Genomic DNA, 20288 nt, shown 5'->3' with positions numbered 1-20288 from the left:
CTGAGCATGTTTTTGCTCATGTTTTGACATGCTTTAACTCTGTTTTGAGTGGTCTTGGTCATATGAGATTTGCTATGCATAGTTGTAGTGTAAATAGCCTTGACTAGCTTTGACTTTTAGGGTCCTTAGCATACTTTGCTTATGATATTTGCACGATATAGTCTCATGTTGCATGTAATTTTAGTGCATATAGTGTAGTGTCACACTCACATATTCCATTCTTTCATTGCTTTTGAGAGTTGTGCTCTATGCCTTGCTTGTGAGCCTACATGCGAACATTTTTTTCTTGCTATTTGAGCTTCAATTTCAGCATGTTGTAGCCTCTGATCTGGCATGATTAAGCTCTGTCCAGAGTTCATTTGGTTGTTTATGCTTGATATTGCATGCTTCTAGAGTGATGCTCTTTACTAGCTAGATGTATTTGGCTTTTGAGCATGTCTTGTATGGATTGTTTGCATGATTTAGTATCTTGAGCATGCCATTTCAGCACTGCGAACCTGCCATCTCCCTCATTTCTTCATCTTTTTTTATTTGCTTTGAGAGTTGGTTGGTCTTGAGATTGTGTTTAAGTTTGGGATTGAGACTTGTGCTTAAATGGCTTTAACCCTCTTTTGAGGGTTCCTCCTAGTCAAAGGCATGGTCTCTCCTATGCCTTAAACCAATCTTTTGGTTGACCACATCTCCTTAGAGGACTTGCATATTGAACTTAACCATTAAAGAATGGTTCGGTAACTTAAAATGTGTAAACAAGAATCGAATCAACTAAAACATGCCAAGATAACATATGTGTGTTGCATTGCATGTGTTGGATCGAATGTTAATCCAAACACAAGAAATATGGCACATTTCATACTCAAAGTGATGAAACGTGTCGCCTTTCTTGGTCGTTGTCACGCTTGATCATACATGATAGGGTGGCGACACTTTGAGTCTTATGTGTCCATTCACTAAGCCATGCTTGGTCCTTTGGCCATCATGCATGAAAATGGGTGATTGGTGGCTTGAGAGCCGAGTGCCGCACTCCTTTGAGCTTGAGATATGATAAGGAGGGTGGTAGTACACACATTCCTTGAAGAATACATTGTTGTGCCTCTGTTGTTCTCTATTGCAGCAAAACTAAAAGCCTGGAGAAACAGGTGGCCGGCCAGCCACTTGCAGTAGCTGACCGACCACTTTCACTAGTTGACCGACTAGTTGAGGTGGCCGGCATCCACTTTTTGTGGCCGACCGGCCACTAGTCCAGTTTTGTGCAAAAATGATTCTGTTTTGGAGCAGAAACAGTCTGGAAGTTGGTTCAGTGTTCGGAATCCAAGGCAAATGCAAACAGAGGCAATCGGTGGCAAAGTGATGTATTTTTCGGGAGGACGCAACCGAGCATGCATGTCTCCCTCGCCTCCAAGGTCGTTACTTGCTCCGCTTTATTACTTTAATTAGTTAGTATAGCTAATTCTTCAAGTGTTGTAATACTTTTATTAGTTTGTATAACTAGTTATTCAAATTCATTTGTGTTGTAATAATTAATTAGCTTAACATAGTTAATTAGTTGTTTTGTAATAATTAGTCTAATTAGTTTAATTAGATTAGTTTAATTAGCTTAGCTTAGATTAGCTTAGCTTATTTATTCAGACCCTCCTTCACAAGGGCCTAATATTGTAATAAGTGTGTGTGTGCGTGTGTGTGTGCATGTCTTCCAACCCCACGTCTTTTTCGCTTTTACTTACCGATTTCGATGGTTAGTTTTGGGCATATTTCGATTAGCATACCTTATGCTTGCATGTGTGCATCGTTCATTTGTCTTGCATGCACTGGGCTCGGCGCATCATTCAAACTACATCGCAATTTCAATACACTTGCTTGAATACGTGTTTCAAAAGCATGTTATCAAAGTGTTGCATATACCATGATTAGGTAGCCGAGCCTATTTAGTTGCATTATTGCATGTGTTACATTAGGCATTTTAACATAGTTAGGAATCATGCATTTTTCTAACTTTGTTTTCTTTCTTGGCTTGGAGTACACTGTAAGTCTTTACGCTTTAGCATAGATGCATGAGTGTGAGTGTTGCCATGATAGCATGCTTGCCATGAGACTATTTGCTTAAGTGATTAACTGCATGAATGCTTGTGGATGAACGCTTTGTTGCTTGAATTGGAATAATTCGATGATTGTGAGTTTTAAGCCCACATTGCGAAGTGGCAAATCATGTTTTAAGACTACCTGGGGGTGGCAAGTCCGCGCTTTAGCCCACTTGCGAGTGACAATTTCAAACCATTTTCAAAAACAAACACGAGTTGTTTTGTTCCAATTCTCGCGGTTTGGTCTATACTTGTATGCTGTGCGCATCACATAGTAAAGTTAGCTAATAACCGGAATAAGAACACGTGTGTTTATAAAACAACATATCTTTCTTAGTAGAGGCCAATCCTTTGATCGAGCGAGCGGGGGTGCTCATTTCAGGACCTTCACCTTTCATACCCAAGTTCTCGAGCCGAGGCAACTTTGGTGATGATGGACTCGTGGCCTTTGGCACGAGTCAGAGTTTCCTAAACTTCCCAAAAATAAATATTTAGGTGACGACTCTGTAATCTGGCAAAGTAATCTAGTTTTGGCATTATTTGATTTTAAATCGATTTTCCAAAATGATTTGCCAGATTTGGACTCTTTGGTGTTTATCAGTCTCACATTGCACTTTGTGAGATTAGATTCAGAACCGTGACAGGAGTCCGAACTGTAGAGGACCAATTAACGCCTCTCTGAAAGGGAGGCGTGCGAAGAAAGTCGAGTCTACAGATACATTGATAGTTGATCCAACACATGGGTAAATATTAGAGCCAAACTTAAATTTTTTAGGGGGGGTGAACCGATGGCTAGCTGTGTTGATGGACTAAGGATCCTCTCCTTGCCTTTTTTACTTAACTTCCTCCTTGTAACGATCAAGATTCATCCTAAGAGAATTCAATTGATGCAGCCAGGTGGGACAATAAGAACAAGCTGCAATCCCCAATCAAGTTGGAATGGTTCAAGTGCTTGAGACTTTGGCCAGGGTGGTGGAACATCAAACCACCATAGGGAATAACTAGACTAGACTTATGGACCAACAACAACGGATGTAGGCAGGTGTTGGGCCATAACCGAGGCCACATTGTAACATTGCTGAGTTTAAGAAGATAGCCTTGGCATTTGACGGAACCACAGACCCTTTGGAGGTTGAAAAATGGTTGATAGAAATAGAAAAGTTGTTTTCCATTTTTGAATATACGGATGATCAGAAGGTGACCTATGCTACGTTTATGCTACAAGGGATAGCTAATGATTGGTGGTAGATGGAGAAGCACATACATGAGCATGATGCCAACCCCTATACATGGGAAAGGTTTAAGAATGCGTTCAATGAGAAATACTTCCCTAGGAGTGTTCGTCTACAAAAACAGAGGGAATTTTCGAAGTTAGAGCAAAGGAATAAGACGGTTGCAGAATATGAAGCCGAGTTTACGAAGTTGTCTAAATTTGCACCAGCATTTGAAGCAGACGAGGATAGTAGAACACGAAAGTTCGAAGGTGGGCTAAGAACGAACATTATGCAACAGGTGATTCCTTTCGAGTTACCTACTTTTGGAGCAGTGTTGAGTAAGGCATTGTTAGTTGAGAGTGGCCTCACTAGAGCCCAAGAAGAGAAAGAAGAGAATTATAAGAAGAGGCCTAGTTCTTCTAACTTTCAAACTAACAACAGTTCGAAGGGCAATGCTAAGAGACAAAACACTTCTTCAGTTGGGAGTTGGGGAAGTCGAACTGTGGGTGGTAGTGTTGACAAGCAGAACGATCAAGTATAGTGCACTAGATGTAATGGGTTCCATCAGGATAGTGAGTGTCGTTGGAATACTGGGGCTTGTTTCTCCTGCGGGCAACAAGGGCACAGGATAGCTGATTGCCCTAACTGGAAGGGGCGTGAGACTGAACAAAAAACATGGACAAATAAAGTAGTATCAACAGACAAAGGGTCTTCAGGAAATCAAAAGAAAAATAGAGGTCACAAGCCAAAGACTCAGGGCCGAGTGTATGCACTCACACAACAAGATGTTCAAACTTCCAACACGGTGGTGTCAGGTACTGTTTTAGTGACTTCTGTTTATGCACTTGTGTTATTTGATTCTTGAGCTACAAATTCATTTGTGTGTGTTGGATTTGTTAAGAAACATGGATGGAAATGTGTCTCTAGAGAGATTGACTTATGTGTTGAAACCCTAATAGGAGGTGTCATGGTTGCTGACTTAATTTGCAAATCTCGTGTGGTTAGTATAGATGGCAGGAGATTGCTTGTAGACTTGACTGTTTTAGATATGCGGGACTTTAACACAATTCTTGGAATGGATTGATTGGCAACCAATTATGCTTCTGTTGATTGTCAAGGCAAAAGGGTAGTATTTCAGATTCCTAATCAACCAGAATTTTGTTTTGTGGGAAGTGCAGTTAACACTCCTCCTTTGGCAATCTCAACTTTGCAAGCTAGACAATTGTTGAGGAATGGTTACGAGGGTTATTTAGCTTCTGTGAGAGATACGCGTGAGACTGAATTGAAGTTAGAGGATATTCTAGTTGTAAAGGAATTTCCTGATGTTTTTCCTGAAGACTTACCGAGGTTGCCACCAGATAGAGAGATTAAGTTTGCCATCGAACTGATACCCGGCACGGGTCCTATCTCCAAGGCTCCGTATCGGATAGCCCCAACAGAGTTAAAAGAGTTGAAGGAACAATTACAAGAGCTACTAGATAAGGGCTTTATTAGGCCTAGTGTTTCTCCTTGGGGTGCGCCCGTTTTATTTGTGAAAAAGAAGGATGGTAGTTTTCGCCTTTGCATTGATTATCGAGAGTTAAATAATGTGACAATTTGAAATAAATATCCTTTGCCCAAAATAGATGACCTATTTGATCAGTTGCAAGGAGCACAAGTCTTTTCTAAGATTGACCGTCGTTCTGGCTATCACCAGTTGAAGGTTAAGGCAGAAGATATACCTAAGATAGCCTTCCGAACTAGGTATAGGCATTATGAATTTTTAGTGATGCCGTTTGGGTTGGCCAATGCGCCTGCAGCTTTTATGGATTTAATGAATAAAGTATTCAAACCCTTCTTAGATTAGTTTGTGGTAGTTTTTATTGATGACATTCTTGTGTACTCGAAGAGTAAAGAGCATCACGAAGAACATTTGAGAACAGTGTTACAAATATTAAGGGAGAAGAAATTATTTGCTAAATTAAAGAAGTGTGAATTTTGGCTGGAGAGTGTATCATCTTTGGGTCATGTGATATCTAAAGACGGGATGTCTATTGACCCCAAGAAAGTGGAGGCAGTGGTAGAGTGGAATAGGCCTACTAGTGTCACTGAAATTCGTAGCTTCTTAGATTTAGCAGGATATTATAAAAGGTTTGTTGAGGGATTTTCCCAAATTTCTATGCCTTGGACTCATTTAACACACAAAGGGGTAAAATTTGAGTGGTCTGATGATTGTGAGAAGAGTTTCCAAGATCTAAAGAGTCGATTGGTATCTGCTCCAGTACTTATAGTTCTATCCGGGGATGAAGGTTTTACCATCTATAGTGATGCATCAAAGATGGGCTTGGGTTGCGTTCTGATGCCAAATGATAAGGTAGTGGTATATGCGTCTAGGCAGTTGAAGCCATATGAGCAGAATTATCCCACGCATGATTTGGAGTTGGCTACAGTGGTGTTTGCATTGAAAATCTGGAGACACTACTTGTATGGAGTGAAATGTGAGATATTTACTTATCATAAAAGTCTGAAGTATATTTTCACTCAAAAAGAATTGAATATGAGTCAAAGGCGATGGTTGGAGCTATTAAAGGACTATGATTTGACTATAAATTATTATCCAGGAAAAGCCAATGCAGTGGCGGATGCCTTGAGTAGAAAGACACTGGGTAATTTGGCTACCTTGATCACTAACCAAAAGAATATCTTAGAGGACTTGCGAAGGGTGAATATCAAGATTAGATGGCACAACCATGGAGTGTAGTTGGCAAACCTTAGAGTTCAACCCACATTAATTGATAGAATTAAAGATGCTTAGGGAAGAGATCCTCAGTTGCAAAAACTTAAGGCTGAAATGGAAATAGGGCTACAGATGGAATTTTGTATGCATAAAGATGAAACCTTGAGATTTGGAGAGAGGTTGTGTGTGCCTAATGATTTAGAGCTCAAGAAAGAAATCCTGAGAGAAGCTCACAGTTCAAGATATACTGTACATCTACGGAGCACTAAAATGTATAAAAACTTGAAGAGGAACTTTTGGTGGAATAATATAAAGAGGGAAATTGCTCAATATGTTGCTCAATGTTTGGTATGTCAACAAGTGAAAGTTGAACATCAGAGACCTGCAATGGATTTTGTGACAGAGTTGCCTAGGACCCAATGGGGTAACAATGCTATTTGGGTTATCATTGATCGATTAACAAAATCCGCCTACTTTCTAGCTTTTAAGTGGGGTTCTCCTTAGAGAGGTTTGCAAAATTGTATATCAAGAAGATTGTGAGGTTGCATGGTATTCTAGTGACCATAGTGTTTGACAGAGATAACATATTTGTATCTATGTTTTGGAGCAGTTTGCATGCAGCTTTGGGTACTAAGTTGAATTTTAGCACTCCCTTTCAACCTCAGACTGATGGACAGTCAGAGAGAACTATTCAGACCCTCGAAGACATGTTGAGGGCTTGTGTTATTGATCTTGGAGGTTCTTGGGATGAGCATTTGGCCTTAGTGGAATTCTCTTATAATAACAGTTATCATACTAGCACTCAGATGGCACCATATGAGGCTTTATATGGACGAAAGTGTAGATCACCTATTTGTTAGGATGATGTAGGCGAAAGGAAGCTGTTAGAGCCTGAGATTGTGCAACAAACAGTGGACAAGATCAATCATATTAGAGAGCGACTTCGCATTGCACAGAGTAGACAAAAAAGTTATACAGATAATAGGAGACGCGATTTGGTGTTCGGGGTTAGAGACCATGTATTCCTTAAGGTGTCTCCTATGAAAGGAGTAATGAGGTTTGGTGTTTGTGGTAAATTGAGTCCTAGATTTGTTGGGCCATTTGAGGTTTTAGATCGAATTGGAGAGGTAGCTTACAGACTTGCCTTACCACCTTCACTAGCTAGAGTTCATAATGTTTTTCATGTCTCAATGTCAAGGAAGTATATACCGGATCCTAGTCATGTGATTGATCATGCACCGTTGTAGTTTAAGGAAAATTTGAACTATGAGGAACATCCTATACAAATTGTTGATAGGAAGGAACAAGTTTTGAGGCGTCGAGTCATCCACTACGTTAAGGTTCAATGAAGCAATCACTCGGAAAGAGAAGCTACTTGGGAACTCGAGGATGAAATATGACAAAAGTATCCACAATATTTTAAGACTCCAGGTATGTCAAATTTCGAGGACGAAATTTCTTTTAGGGGGTGAGAATGTAAAACCCAAGTTATTTATAGAATTATTTTTGGATAGATTAATAATTAAAATACGGTTATGCTACAGACCCCCACTGGGGTCGACCCCCACTGACCCCCAGTGGGAGGTGGCAGCCCCTCATTCGTCCAAACAAAAAAAAAAAAAAAAAAAAAAAAAAAAAAAAAAAACAGTTTTTTTTTAACCAATGGGAAGCCACCATTCATGACCCCCAGTGACCCCCACTGGGGGTCTGAGGCATTTTTCATTAAAATAAATTGTATGGGTAATTTAGTAATCTTAAGAATTAGGTTTTCAACCATTTTCAAAAAAAAAAAAAAAAAAAAGGAAAAAGGTTTTTATATTATTTTGTTATCAATTACACAGAGGATTCGCTGGAAGTAGCGGTGGGGAATTGAAGGGAGCATTCTTGATGCTCATTGATCAAGGTACTTTTTTTTTTACAGCATTGTTTATTATATGTAATAGATCAAAGGTGATGGAAAAGAAAACCTGTGGGGACGCCTAATGGTTGTAAGGTTCAACGTGTATAGTGCTTTGTGTAGGTTGATGATAAAAGTGCAATCTATTGTGTGGGTGTAGTTTTGACAATAGAGTTTGGTATATTAGATAAGGTGTGTTTGACTATTAATTTGGAGAATTGATTTGGTATTTCTTGAGCTTTTCATACATATAGTGGGTTTTGTGGATGTGTGAAAAACACAAAAACATTAATTTATTTGAGGTTATAATTATTAGGTTTGTGTAATTAAAGTGGTGGAGCTGAGTGTTTGGAGTTGGTGTTGGAATATCGTTTTTAAGCATTTGAGGTAAGTAACCCTCTATCACTGTTGGTACATTTTTATTCCTATTGAATCGTTTAAAATTATAAGTATTTATTCATAGCCTTTATGTTCTCTTAAAATAAAATATGGGTTAAGTATAAAACAATATCAAATATTATTATGAAAATTATTTGAATATTTTATGAAACTATTATCAAAATTGTACTAAATGTTTATTCTGAAAATATCAAATATTTTATTTAAAAGTTGTGTATCGTTTGAATTTTAAACATCACTCTAGTCTGACTATGATTTGGATCCTAGCCAATAGGGGTTATTTATTGGCACAGAAACTAATTTCTTTTGGGGCTTTACCACCGGCCAATGTGTGGTTCTGGGCCTTATCACGGGCTAAGTGACCGTAGTTACCAAAACTTGGGTTTTGTGAATCAAATCACTGAACCATCTGACTATTGAACCATCAATTTGAACAACGAATTTACTTTGAATTATCTTGTTGGCTTTTCAATTAAAATGTATTGTACATTGTTTATTTTTAGCTATGAAACCATCTTACAAATAATTTTTCATTTATTGAATTGTAACAAAAAATTATATTTATTGGTTATCGGCATTTTTTTGTTTTTTGTTTTTTTTTTTTTTTTGTATACTTGATCCAGCTAGCAGTGATGGTTGGTTATTTACTGGGCTATCTAGTTTACCCTTATTTTATTTATTTATTTTTTCAGATTCTGAGGAGTAGAGCTACGTGGCGTTTTTACTTGTGGGAACGCCGAGAGTAGGATTATGATTTAAGTACTTGGATTATTATTTTGTTAGTGGATTATATTAGTAAACTTGGTGGACAATTTCATATGATAAGAATTATCTATTTTTATGGATTTTAGCATTATGATAATTAAGGATTTAATTTGAGTATTTTACATTGTTGGTTATGTGTTGGACTCTTAGCCTTGCATGCTCACTTAAGTGAGTGTGCGGCGTTGTCACAGAGCTTGCGGCATGACATTATTACCGTTAGGTGTTGTTTGGTTTGCTGTTTAAAATGGTGTTCCGGGGTCTTACCGTAATAATTGTGGGGTTGCTTGGTGATGTTCTGCATTGATCATATATTGGGGTGTTTTGGAAAAATACTTAAAAGGTTATTTTTTGATTTTTTTAAACTTTTTTTAAAAAAATATATAAAAAATATGAGAAGTGATGTGACTCAAAATGAGTTAAAAACTGACTTTTAACTTTTAACTGACTTCGCAAATTGCCAAATTATATAAAATATGTATAGCACGTTTGTGGAGATATCACATGCAACCAAAGTGGTTTGTGCATGGTTGGTGGTGCTTCGGGCCCACGGATTGTTTTTTGTGTATAAAATGAATTTGTAAAGCATATATAGTTTTTTCTAGTTGTTGTTGTTGTTTTTTTTTTTTTTTTTTGGTTATTTTAAATTCATTTAAAAAGTTTGTTTGGATTGATTTTTTTTAATTTTTTGAGAGAAAAAATGAAATGATTATGATTTGAAAGTGTCATTTTGTCTTATTGACTTTTTAAGTTATTTTGTCTTTTTCTGACTAATTTAGTCCAAAAAGCTAATGCCAATCAAATCTTTATATGACAATATAATGTTTGTTTTGCTTATGTGGTTATAATTTGAATGGCAATAGTACCACTAATTGGTGTGTATTTTAATTTTAATTTTTTTTAGATTGCAGAGTACTGGCAAGTGTGCATTGTTTGGTATTTAACTTTTTTTTTTTTTATATTTGATTTGTTTACAGGTTGGTATGTATTTTTTAATTTAATTTGTTGAGATTGCAGAACATTTGCTGGCGTGTTTTATTTGGTGTGGTTATAATGAGATTAATTCGGTGAATTAGGAAAAAAATGACAACAAGAAGGGAGTTTGGCAGGTTGGGTGCTATTCCTATAAGACTAAAGAATTCATCCATTTTCTCAAAAAGATGGTGGAGATTTGGGAGAGAAAAAATGACTCTTTATGGAGGAAGCTTATTGTTCACAAATATAATGGGAATGGGAATAAATGATCGATTCCATTGCTAATGAAGGAAGTTGCCACTTCTGGTTTATGGAAATGAATTGTGGAGGTTGGCCAGAGTCATATGATTGATAGAGTTGGAACAGTGTTAAAACAAAAACTTCAACTTGAAACTACGAAACAGATTGTAGATAAGGTTTTGGAAGGATAAATGGTCTCATAATTGTTTCTTCAAACACAGATTTTCTGGATTTTTTAAACTGTTTTTGCAAAAAGATTGTAAAGTATGGCTGAGGCATGTTCTTTTGATGAGAACAACAACATAGTTTGGGATTTCAGATTTAGAAGATCGTTATTTTAATGAGAAAAAAGAGAATCATGTGGAATATTACTCAATTTATTGGAAGCAGTCCAATTGTGACTCAATTCTGAGGACAACTTAATTTGGAAGTGAGGCAAAGAAGGCGTTTTATTTATTTATTTATTATTTTTTATTTTCCTGTCAAGTGTATTTGCGATTTATATTGCACATGAGGAATCAACCAAACATCCTCACCTTTTATGACTTCGCTCGAAAAGTCTGGACTAAGATTTTGAGAGTGGTGGTTTAGGTGGGGTTTCTCCAATTTGGAGAAACAAATATGAACATAACTTTTCTTTGCGACTATGTGAGACTTTATGGACTACACAAGAATGATATCATCTGCAATAGAGCTTAATCTAGTTGGATCGATTTTGTGGATTTGACCAAGATCAGAGCAGCTTTATGGTGTTCAATTAATGTAATGAATCTAGTTTGTTCTAGATGAATGAATTTATCAACATGAATTATGGTATAGAAAACTAGTATTATTGGAAATCCAAGGCATAAGTTATTAGTACAAGTTTGTAACAGTACATGCTAGTACATAATTAACATTTGAATAACAAAGCATTATGGTAAATATCTAGCATGGACAAGCATTGTATGTATAGTTTAGACTTCACTACTTGGTATGCAATAGTGGTTGGATATCAAATGATAAAGCTATGCCACTCCTACTATCTAAGAATGTCCCTGTTGAGGTTGAAGCAACATCCCAAGTCTCAGTCAAATCAGTTGTATTGTATTCAACTTCTTCATAGTGTTGGTGAATGGTTGGACCTCCTTGTGACATTCTAATTCCTTCCAACTTAACTAATACATCTTTCATTGTAGGCTTCTTTTTCCCATTCAAGTTTAGGCATCTCCTTGCGCGGTGAGCAATAGCAATCATCTCTTTTATCCGACCCTCGTTGAGAATCCGTGGATCAAGAATCTCAAGTAGGTGATTTTCCTCCATTGATTCCATAAAATGCGTGACTAAACTCCTACTTTCTTGAGATCTAGTGGATGAGATTGGTTTTTGCCCAGTTAAAAGCTTAACAATAACAACTCCAAAACTGTAAACATCACTTCTATCAGTAAATTGGCTTGATTGGAAGTACTATGGATCCAAGTACCCAAATGTCCCCCGTACTAGAGTGGTCCAGTGAGTTTGATTGACAGCGACCGATCTTGAAATTCCATAGTCAGAAACTTTTTCCTTGTATTTTTCATCCAAGAGAATGTTGGTGGACTTAATGTCTCGATGATAGATGGGTATGGACGCTGCATAGTGTAAGTAGGAAAGAGCTCTAGCAACTTCTATGGCAATCTGAAAGAGCATCTCCCATGATAATGGGAACTCCTCATTTGGGTCATGAATATGCTAAAAGAGTGTTCCATTTGGGATGAACTCATATACTACTAGAGGAAGGTCTATCTCTAAACGACAACCCTAGAGCTTGACCACTACAAGAAATTAAGGTTTTAGAGACAAATTTTTAGGGACAAAAATAATTTTTTTGCAAAAATTATACTTTTAAGGACAAAATAAAAGAATTTAAAAAAATATATATTTAATCCTGTTATTATATTTTTTAGACAAATTTATTTGGTTGTAAAAGGATCAATCACTTTTACCTACAATTTTAGTTGGTCCCTAATAAACCCAAATCATATATTATTTTATTTTATATATTGATTTTTGAACTCAATAGTCGGGACTATCTTAGAAAAAAAATAAAGAAGGCATCCAGGTTCTATATTTCATCTCTCTCTCTCTCTCTCTCTCTCTCTCTTTCTCTCTCAAATCCCCAATTTCTCTTTCTATCGCAAATGCAATGGTTCTTCTCTACGAATCTTGTTGATTGCTTTTGATCTCAACAACAATTTCATCCTCGAGGAGTCTCATAGCATCTCTCTCCACTGTGATTTTAGCATCCAAGTTCGATCGATTAATCGATTTCAGTCTCATTGTTCGTATTTATTCTTCGAAAAGGCTTATTTATTGGTATAATGTTTGTGTTGATGATGTATTATCATAATATTATTGTAGACACACCATTTTTACGGCCCTTACGACTTGGACATCCTCGCATGCACACCTGATGATGAGTTTATATGCTCGACATGTGCTCGAAGTCCTCAACGGAATGCCACAACTTTGAGCCTTTCAAACCTTGTACCTTTGTTATCCCAGTTTTGGACCAAGCCTAGATTCCAGCCTACAGCCTCTCGCTTTTGGGTTGCCGACCATCATTTTTGGGTTATCGGCCACCAGTGTATTTTGAAGATATTTTATACCAGTTGTGCCAGCTGTTTGCACAGATGCATGCATCTTCACCCACGTGTAAACTAGATGTTTTTAAGGGAATTGCTTGGTTCTCTCTATATATAGAAGACCTCTTATATAGTTTTGGAGGTTAGAAAATTTTGAGCTCAAAAATTTTCCTCTCTCTCTTTACTAAATCTCTACTCTTTTGCTTACAATTCTTCAACCTTTGCCTATACACCCTTAACCAAATATCTCCATCTTTGAGCTGAGAGATTCTTGAGCTTGGTTTGAGCTCTAGAGGGTGTGTTTACTTGGTTTTATTGTTTGGAATAGCTTCTTCTCTTCAAGAGGTATAAGACTTTGCTTGTAGCTTTGTTTTATTTGTTATTATTCCTACTATTTTTCCATTGTTTTGGGCTGTCAAAACTCTATGTTTTTTGGGCTGAAGCTTGGGTTTAAAGCAATTAAAGGTTGAGGGGTTGATAGCCCTTCTTTGTACCTTGTTTTGGAGGCCTTTGCCCTTGTGTTTTCCACCCTTTTACTATGTTTTTCTAAGCCTTTAAACACAAATTTTCAAAGCTTTTTCAGTGGCCAAAATCATGTTTTGAAGTCCAAATTTGGAGGGGTTAGCCTCCCCTCCTTGTGTCTTGCATACTAACCTAGTTGGTGCCATGTTTTAGCATATTCCTCTAGATATTTTTAACTTCATTCCAGCATGTTTAGGACATATTTTAGACCGTTTTAGCACTTTTTTGGGCTGTTGTTTGCATTTGAGCTTTGTTTTGCATGCTTCTAATGTAATAGTCCTTATAAGCTTGATGTTTTAGGTCTTAGACATCACTTTTTTGAGTTGATAGCACTTGTTTTGGGCTTTTCATACTTTATTTTAGCACTAATAATCCCTGCAACCTCCCTCCATTCTTGGATTTTTATTTTGCTTTGAAAGTGGTTTCAAGTCACTTGCTTGCCCAAGTATGAAATTGAGGTTTCATACTTAATGGTTTAATCCCTTAGGGGGTTCATTACCAACGGTATGATACTTCTTTCATACCCAAAGCAACTTGTGTTTTGAACCAATTTTCCATTAGAGGACTTTAATTCACCATTGGATTTAATTGGATTAAAGAATAGTTGGTAAAATTAAAATGAGTAACTAAAACTTGGGACTAAAAGTGAGCAAGATAATAATTTGGTTGTGTTCAATCGGACGTTAATTGAACACATGGAAGCTTGAACCATTTCATACTTGTTAGTGATGAAATGATTCAAGTCTCCAAGGTCAACTTCTTCCCTTGATCATTTATAAAATGGAGAAGGTTTGTGTCTTGTTTTGCATTTATTGAACTTGCACCTCTTGAGTCACAAGCCATCATGCAATGAAATTGCTTGAGTTGGAGGTTTGTGGCTTAAGTTCACTTCTCATTTGATTTGATCATGAAAAGAAGGGGTGAGTTGTGCAAACATATCCTTGAAATACCCTATACATGCTCTGTTTGTCCTTTATTGAAGCAAGATGAATCTGTGCAGTAGTGGCCAGTAGGCCACTTTCCATGGCCGACAGACCACCTTTGATGGCTGGCCAGCCATCACTGGTGGCCAGCAGTCTTTACCAGTGGTCGGTCGTCCGACCACTGATGCAAAGTTGAGCAATGAGTTTGTAAGGCAGAGCAGAGTGAGCAGTAGTATTGTGCAATAGAGGTTCCCCGGAAGCAAAACGGTGGTCTTTTTGAGTGGAAACCGAGCATGTACATGAACATTCCTCGTTTCCCGAGACATAGTAGTTTAATTACGCATGTTAATTGCACTTGTGTTGTAATTATTTAATTGGTTAGTTAACTAGAATAGTTAGTTGATTTATTTGTTGTTGTAATAATTAGTTAAATTAGTTTAGCTAGTTATTCATTCTTGTTTGTAATAATTAGCTTAATTAGCTCAGCCCTAATTAGTTAGTCAATTAGTTTAGTTTATTCATTCGAACTCTCCTTCGTGAGAACGTAATGTAATAATGTGCATGTCTTCCAACCCCACGTCTTTCTCCCTTTTATTTAACTACTTATGATGGTTAGTTTAGGGACATCACATTTCAATTAGCATTCTCCGTGTTTCCATCCATTCGTATTGCATGTACCGAGGCTCAGTTCATCATTCTAACATGTATTGTAGTTTCAATACTTCTGTGAATACATGCTTAGATCACATGTTATCAAATTGATTCATATGCCATGTTAAGTAGCCGAGCCTATTTCATTGCATTTTGGTATGTGTTGCATTAGTCATATTGTATAGTTAGGAATCATGCATTTTTTCTAACTCTTTTGTTTATTTTGGCTTGGAGTACTAGGTGAGACTTTACTCATTTTAGAATAATTGCATGAGTGTGATTCCATTTTTGCCATGTCCAGCATGCTTGCTATGAGGCTAAATGCTTAAGTGCTAAACTGGTTGAATGCCTATGTTTGTTGCTTGAATTGGAATAATTTGAGTAATGTTCATATGCGATTACTTATTCAAGTGGTACATATTTTGAAACAATTTTCAAAACAAACATGAATCAAATGTTCCAATTCTTGCAAAGTTAGTCTATACTTGTGTGTGCGCATCATATAGTAATGCTAGCCTAAATAAACCGGAACAAAGAACATATAATCTAAATAAGATTTATATCATGATTAGTAGAGGTCGATCTTTGATCGGGTGAGCGGGGGTGCTCAAAAGTATTCATGACCTTCCCCTCTCGTACCCAAGTTCCCGAGCCAAGACAATCTTGGTGATGACAGACATGTGGCATTTGGCATGAGTCATGGGTTTTCCAAATTTTCCAAAATAAAAATATTTAGGTGGTGACTTTGTATCTAGCAAAGCAGTCCATTTTTAGCATTTTTTATTCAAAATCGATTTTCCAAAAGATTTGATGGATCTGGACTCTTTGGTGTTTATCAATTTCACATTGCACTTTTGAGATTAGATTCAAAACCACGGGAGTTCGAACTGTAGGGCTTATTTCGAACCTTCGAAAGGGGGCCCGAAAAAGTCGAGATACAGTTTCTAGCGACTCTGCTGGGGATTTAGAGAACTTAACTTGAAATTCATGATATGAAATTTTATCTACACTTATATGTTTCTATGCATTGCATTTGCATTGGTGCGTTTAAGTCACTGTTTTTGCCATCTACTATTCCTTGACGGTTTGTCGAAGGCTTGCCTAAAAAGCTTGCCAAAAGGCTGATCGGTTATGGGCTCTACCATGATGGGAACACAACCCTTGGCTCTGGACTACCGTTGTACCGTTTGATCCCTCTTTCACTTCTCGGTGTTAAGTATGAGAGGTATATCAGGTAGTCTTGTCGAGGTATCCTTTTGACCATTTGGTCTAGTTGCATATCGAAAGCCATAGAGACTGTTCCAAACTAGGATAGGATGCTTTCCCAAATGTAGGATTGCGTGAAACTGCTTTGTTTTAATAGTGAACCCTAGTTTCGTTAGAAACTAGGACAAGGTAACCTTACCCCCTCATAAGGGTGTTTTGGATCTCACTTAACTAGTCTGTGTTTTACAGTGAAACTGTACAGGAACGTGCGTATCAGTTACAAGTTAGGTATCAGTTTTGGGGGTAGAATTCAGTGTTGAGTGCAGTCCTACAGCTTTGATTACATCTGTGTGTTGTTAACATCTGAGCTGAGGTGCTGGGCGGTTTCTAATTACTGTTTTCTTTTGCTTTATTTTTTTTTGCTAGGTAGTATAACATTATTGCTTCGGACAGTTCGGTTATCCCCCAAGCGCTCTGAACCTGTGTCAGGAGGCTTCACAGATCTGGAGATCTTGTTAGGGGATAACCTGTGTTTGCTTTGCTCCTACTGGTTACCAGACAAAGAAGAGTCAGGCACAATTCACCAGTCCTGCAATCACCCTTTACTTCACCTGCATCTAGTCAGGCTCAGTCTTCTACATCCAGTTCAATACGAGATCACTCACCCATTCCGATGGCACAATGTCCCCCGGTTAGTATGGAGGACCTAATCCACCGCCTTCAGCAAACAGTTGAAACCATGTAGCAAGACGCTGCTCGTCAGGCCAAAGTCACAGCACACTAGGCTGAGGTCATCAATAGGCTGCAACAACAACAACCACAGCCGACAGCAGCTTCTTCATCTCATGCACCTCCCACGGGTGTCCCAGCACCCAGAGCCATAGCTCATACCACTAATGCCCAAGCTAAGAATTAGGGCAACCTGACAGAGCCGATCACACCACAAGTCTCCAAGGCACCAGTGTACCAAACCGAGGCTCTATTTGAATTTGAAGTTGACCCGACTGTACTTAAGATCAACAAGCTAGAGAAGCTTTTCAAACGGGCACAGGGCGTGAACTCAATCCCTGACATCGAAGATGGATATACTGAATCTGCGGTGACATTGCCAGACCGGTTCAAAATGCCACACATCGATCTGTCCGATGGCTTTGGAGACCCCATGGTTCATCTTCGACTATTTTCAGACATTCTGCGGCCGATGGGCCTTACTAGATGACAGAAGCTCTCACTCTTTGGCTGGACCCTATCTGGTATAGCAGCTATCTGGTATGCAAAACTAGAGGATTCTGTGAAGCAGAATTAGGAGAAAATGGCTGAGGCCTTTATTGCACAGTACTCCTACAACACCCAAATCGAGGTCACAACCCGTGTTCTCGAAGCAACGCGCCAGGAACCAAAGGAAGGCTTCTCTGAATTCGTGACAAGGTGAAAAGCCAAGGCTTCAATGATGACTACACGACCTTCAGAGAAAGATCAGATACGAATGGTAGTTCACAATCTGCACGGGAAATTATTGCAGAAAATGATAGTCCTACTTTTGTTCACGTTCACCGAGCTCCATGAGATTGGAGTTCAGATTAAAGACGCCATGAAACAGGGGCTGATCACTGATGAGAATAAGCAGGCCAAGAAGCCTTTTGTACGCAATTCCAATGCAACCACTAGTGGTAGCATAACTGCGCGGCCATCTGATGCGAGTGTTGTCACCACCACAACCAAGACCACCAATCTTTTTGCCAGTACAACTATATAAACTTCAAACAACCAGGCCCGATCCCAAAGGACCTTTACCCCACTCTACATGCCTTTATCTCAAGCCATGAGGGTATTGATCAAAAAGGGGCACCTCAAATCGTTAGAGCCTCACCCATTACCTTATCCTCTCCCACCAAAACACAACCCAGCCAAGTACTATACGTTTCACCAGCAACACAGTCACGACACCGACCAATGCTTCAGTCTGCATCATAAGATTCAAGACCTCATCGACAACAAGGTGATTGCACCACCCCAAAAGCCAAATGTAACTACCAACCCTCTCCTGACCCACAATTAAGTTCCTTCACCTCACAACCTAAACCTAATCCATACACTAGTACTCCTCTACGACCTCAGCGTATATATTTCCCCTTCCCACCTACCCAGACCGATCGTGTTCATTCCTGCAAGCACAGATTTGTGCATGATGGACATGTTCACACTTTAACCTAAACCTGTGGTGGTGACAGAGGTAAAAGAAGAGAAGCTGGCCTTAGAGGAGAGTATGAGTCTATTGCCTAAGTGCTCTGAGGACTTGTCTGATAGAGAGTATGATCCAAGCTGCTACATTGTGCCGATTGACCAAGTCAAGCCAGAAGTGGTATTGCCAACAGCAGCGGAGGTCAATGTGGTTAGGAAAGATGGCTTATGCCAAGGTTTGGATGATCTGGCGGAGCTAGAGGAGGACTTAGGCAATCTGCAGTTCTATGACGAACAAGATCAAAGGGATGTGCAGATTGACTGGTTCGATTTGAATGGGTCGACGAACAACTCTGGGTGGTTGAGTAATGAACTCGACAGGGAGGACGGAACTAAAACAAAATCGGAGAAAAAGAAACCAAGAATTGCTGCAGTGGCCAGAATGGCCGATGAAAAAGGGAAACTGCTGGAGAGCACCGGCGTCGAGAATTTAGCTCAGGAATTGGATACTGTGAGTACTGCGGACATAAAATAGGGAGCTACGTTGAAGTAGTTCGAACAAGAGAGGGATCAAGAAAAATAGGAAGCTAGAATAGCCCAACACCCTACTGGGGATACTCATGATGTGAGAATGATTAGAATGAAATCGGACAATTGTTTGTCGATTACCAAAGGTGTATGATGGGAAGATGACGATCTACTTCTGGCCCACACCGACGAGGACTGGGGTGAGTCCCTTCCAGACAATACCTGGTACTCTGAACAGGTAGATCACATGACAAGGAGTGGGCGGTATTTTAAGCCCCCACATTTAGACCAAGTTGAGGCCTCTGGAAAAGATAGGGAGGTTAAAAAATAGAAAAAGAATTAGTTGGAGGAAAAAGCAGTTTTGAAGCAACTAAAGAAGATCCAAGCTGACATTTCAATCAGGGGGCTGCTCATGGCTTCTCGAGCGCATCGACAGGCTGTACTATTAACAATGGAAAAAGCCAAACTATCCATTGACACCACCCCTGAACAGCTTGTGGGATTAGTTTTCCCAGGTGGTGCCAGTCCAACCCTAACCTTTTCCGAGAAAGAACTCCCGCCAAAAGGCTCGGCACACAACAAGCCTCCATACATATCTGTTGAGTGCAAAGAAAAATGGGTACCAGTGGTGTTGGTCGATACTGGGTCAGCTATCAATGTTTGTCCGTCTCGCACAGCATATGCCATCTGCCTGAAACCAGCAGACTTCATACTCACAGCCCAAATGATTTAGGCATATGATAACACAAGCAGGGAGGTGTTGGGCATAGTATAAATCCGAGTTTAGGTGGGCTCAACTCAACAGGATGTCGAGTTCTATGTCCTGGATGTGCCGGCCACTTTCAACTTATTACTAGAGAGGCCTTGGCTGCACCTTGTGAAAGCAGTCTCTTCTACCCTCCATCAAATCCTGAAATACCCTCACGAGAAGGGAGTGACTATTGTGTTCGGGAATTCGTCCATACATCCTCCGCCAAAGGTAACTACCCCAGTACTAGCGATCGTTCATGGCAAGGAGGATGTATTCGTTTTAGGGTTTACTTTAGCTGAGGCCCGAGTGGTGCAGAACATCTTGGCAGCTGATGAGGGTATGTATGTCGGCGCCCAATCAATTTATTTCATGAACAAACCCCAACACATACCAGGAATGGGATATGGAAGAAGTGGCCGAAAAGGCATCACAGTATTGGCCGATGTGCCGCATAATCTGCATGCCTTTGGTCTGGGCTATATGCCCACCAAAGAGGATTGGCTCAGGAAAAGAGAAGACATGGCAGGTAGAGCTAGAGCCAAGAAGGCTAAGAAACACTATGAGCTTATTCACAGGCCAATCCGGGGAACGCTGAATGGCCACTTTGCTCGGGAGGGTGAAGACTTCCCCTTTTGCAGCTTTCTC

The 20288-nt window shown here is 39.0% G+C and overlaps 1 protein-coding gene and 1 pseudogene across 1 annotated transcript; one reads left to right on the top strand and one right to left on the bottom strand.

Annotated features, from left to right (window-relative positions):
* The first annotated feature begins 3323 nt into the window (after window positions 1–3323).
* On the top strand, window positions 3324–6029 carry LOC145802277 (uncharacterized). Its single transcript, XM_082894963.1, has 4 exons — window positions 3324–3791; window positions 3858–4104; window positions 4408–4689; window positions 5146–6029. The coding sequence occupies exons 1-4, from the start codon at window positions 3324–3326 to the stop codon at window positions 6027–6029; spliced, it is 1881 nt and encodes a 626-aa protein (XP_082751089.1).
* Window positions 6030–11244: 5215 nt separating this feature from the next.
* Window positions 11245–11946, bottom strand: LOC145802276 (wall-associated receptor kinase-like 22 pseudogene; annotated as a pseudogene).
* Between the last annotated feature and the right edge of the window lie 8342 nt (window positions 11947–20288).

Source organism: Camellia sinensis, chromosome 11 (genome assembly GCF_055761805.1).
Source record: "Camellia sinensis isolate YWXY chromosome 11, ASM5576180v1, whole genome shotgun sequence".
NCBI classification, from domain to species: Eukaryota; Viridiplantae; Streptophyta; class Magnoliopsida; order Ericales; family Theaceae; genus Camellia; species Camellia sinensis.
Note: the sequence above shows the minus strand (reverse complement) of the source record. Positions and strands in the feature narration are given on the sequence as shown.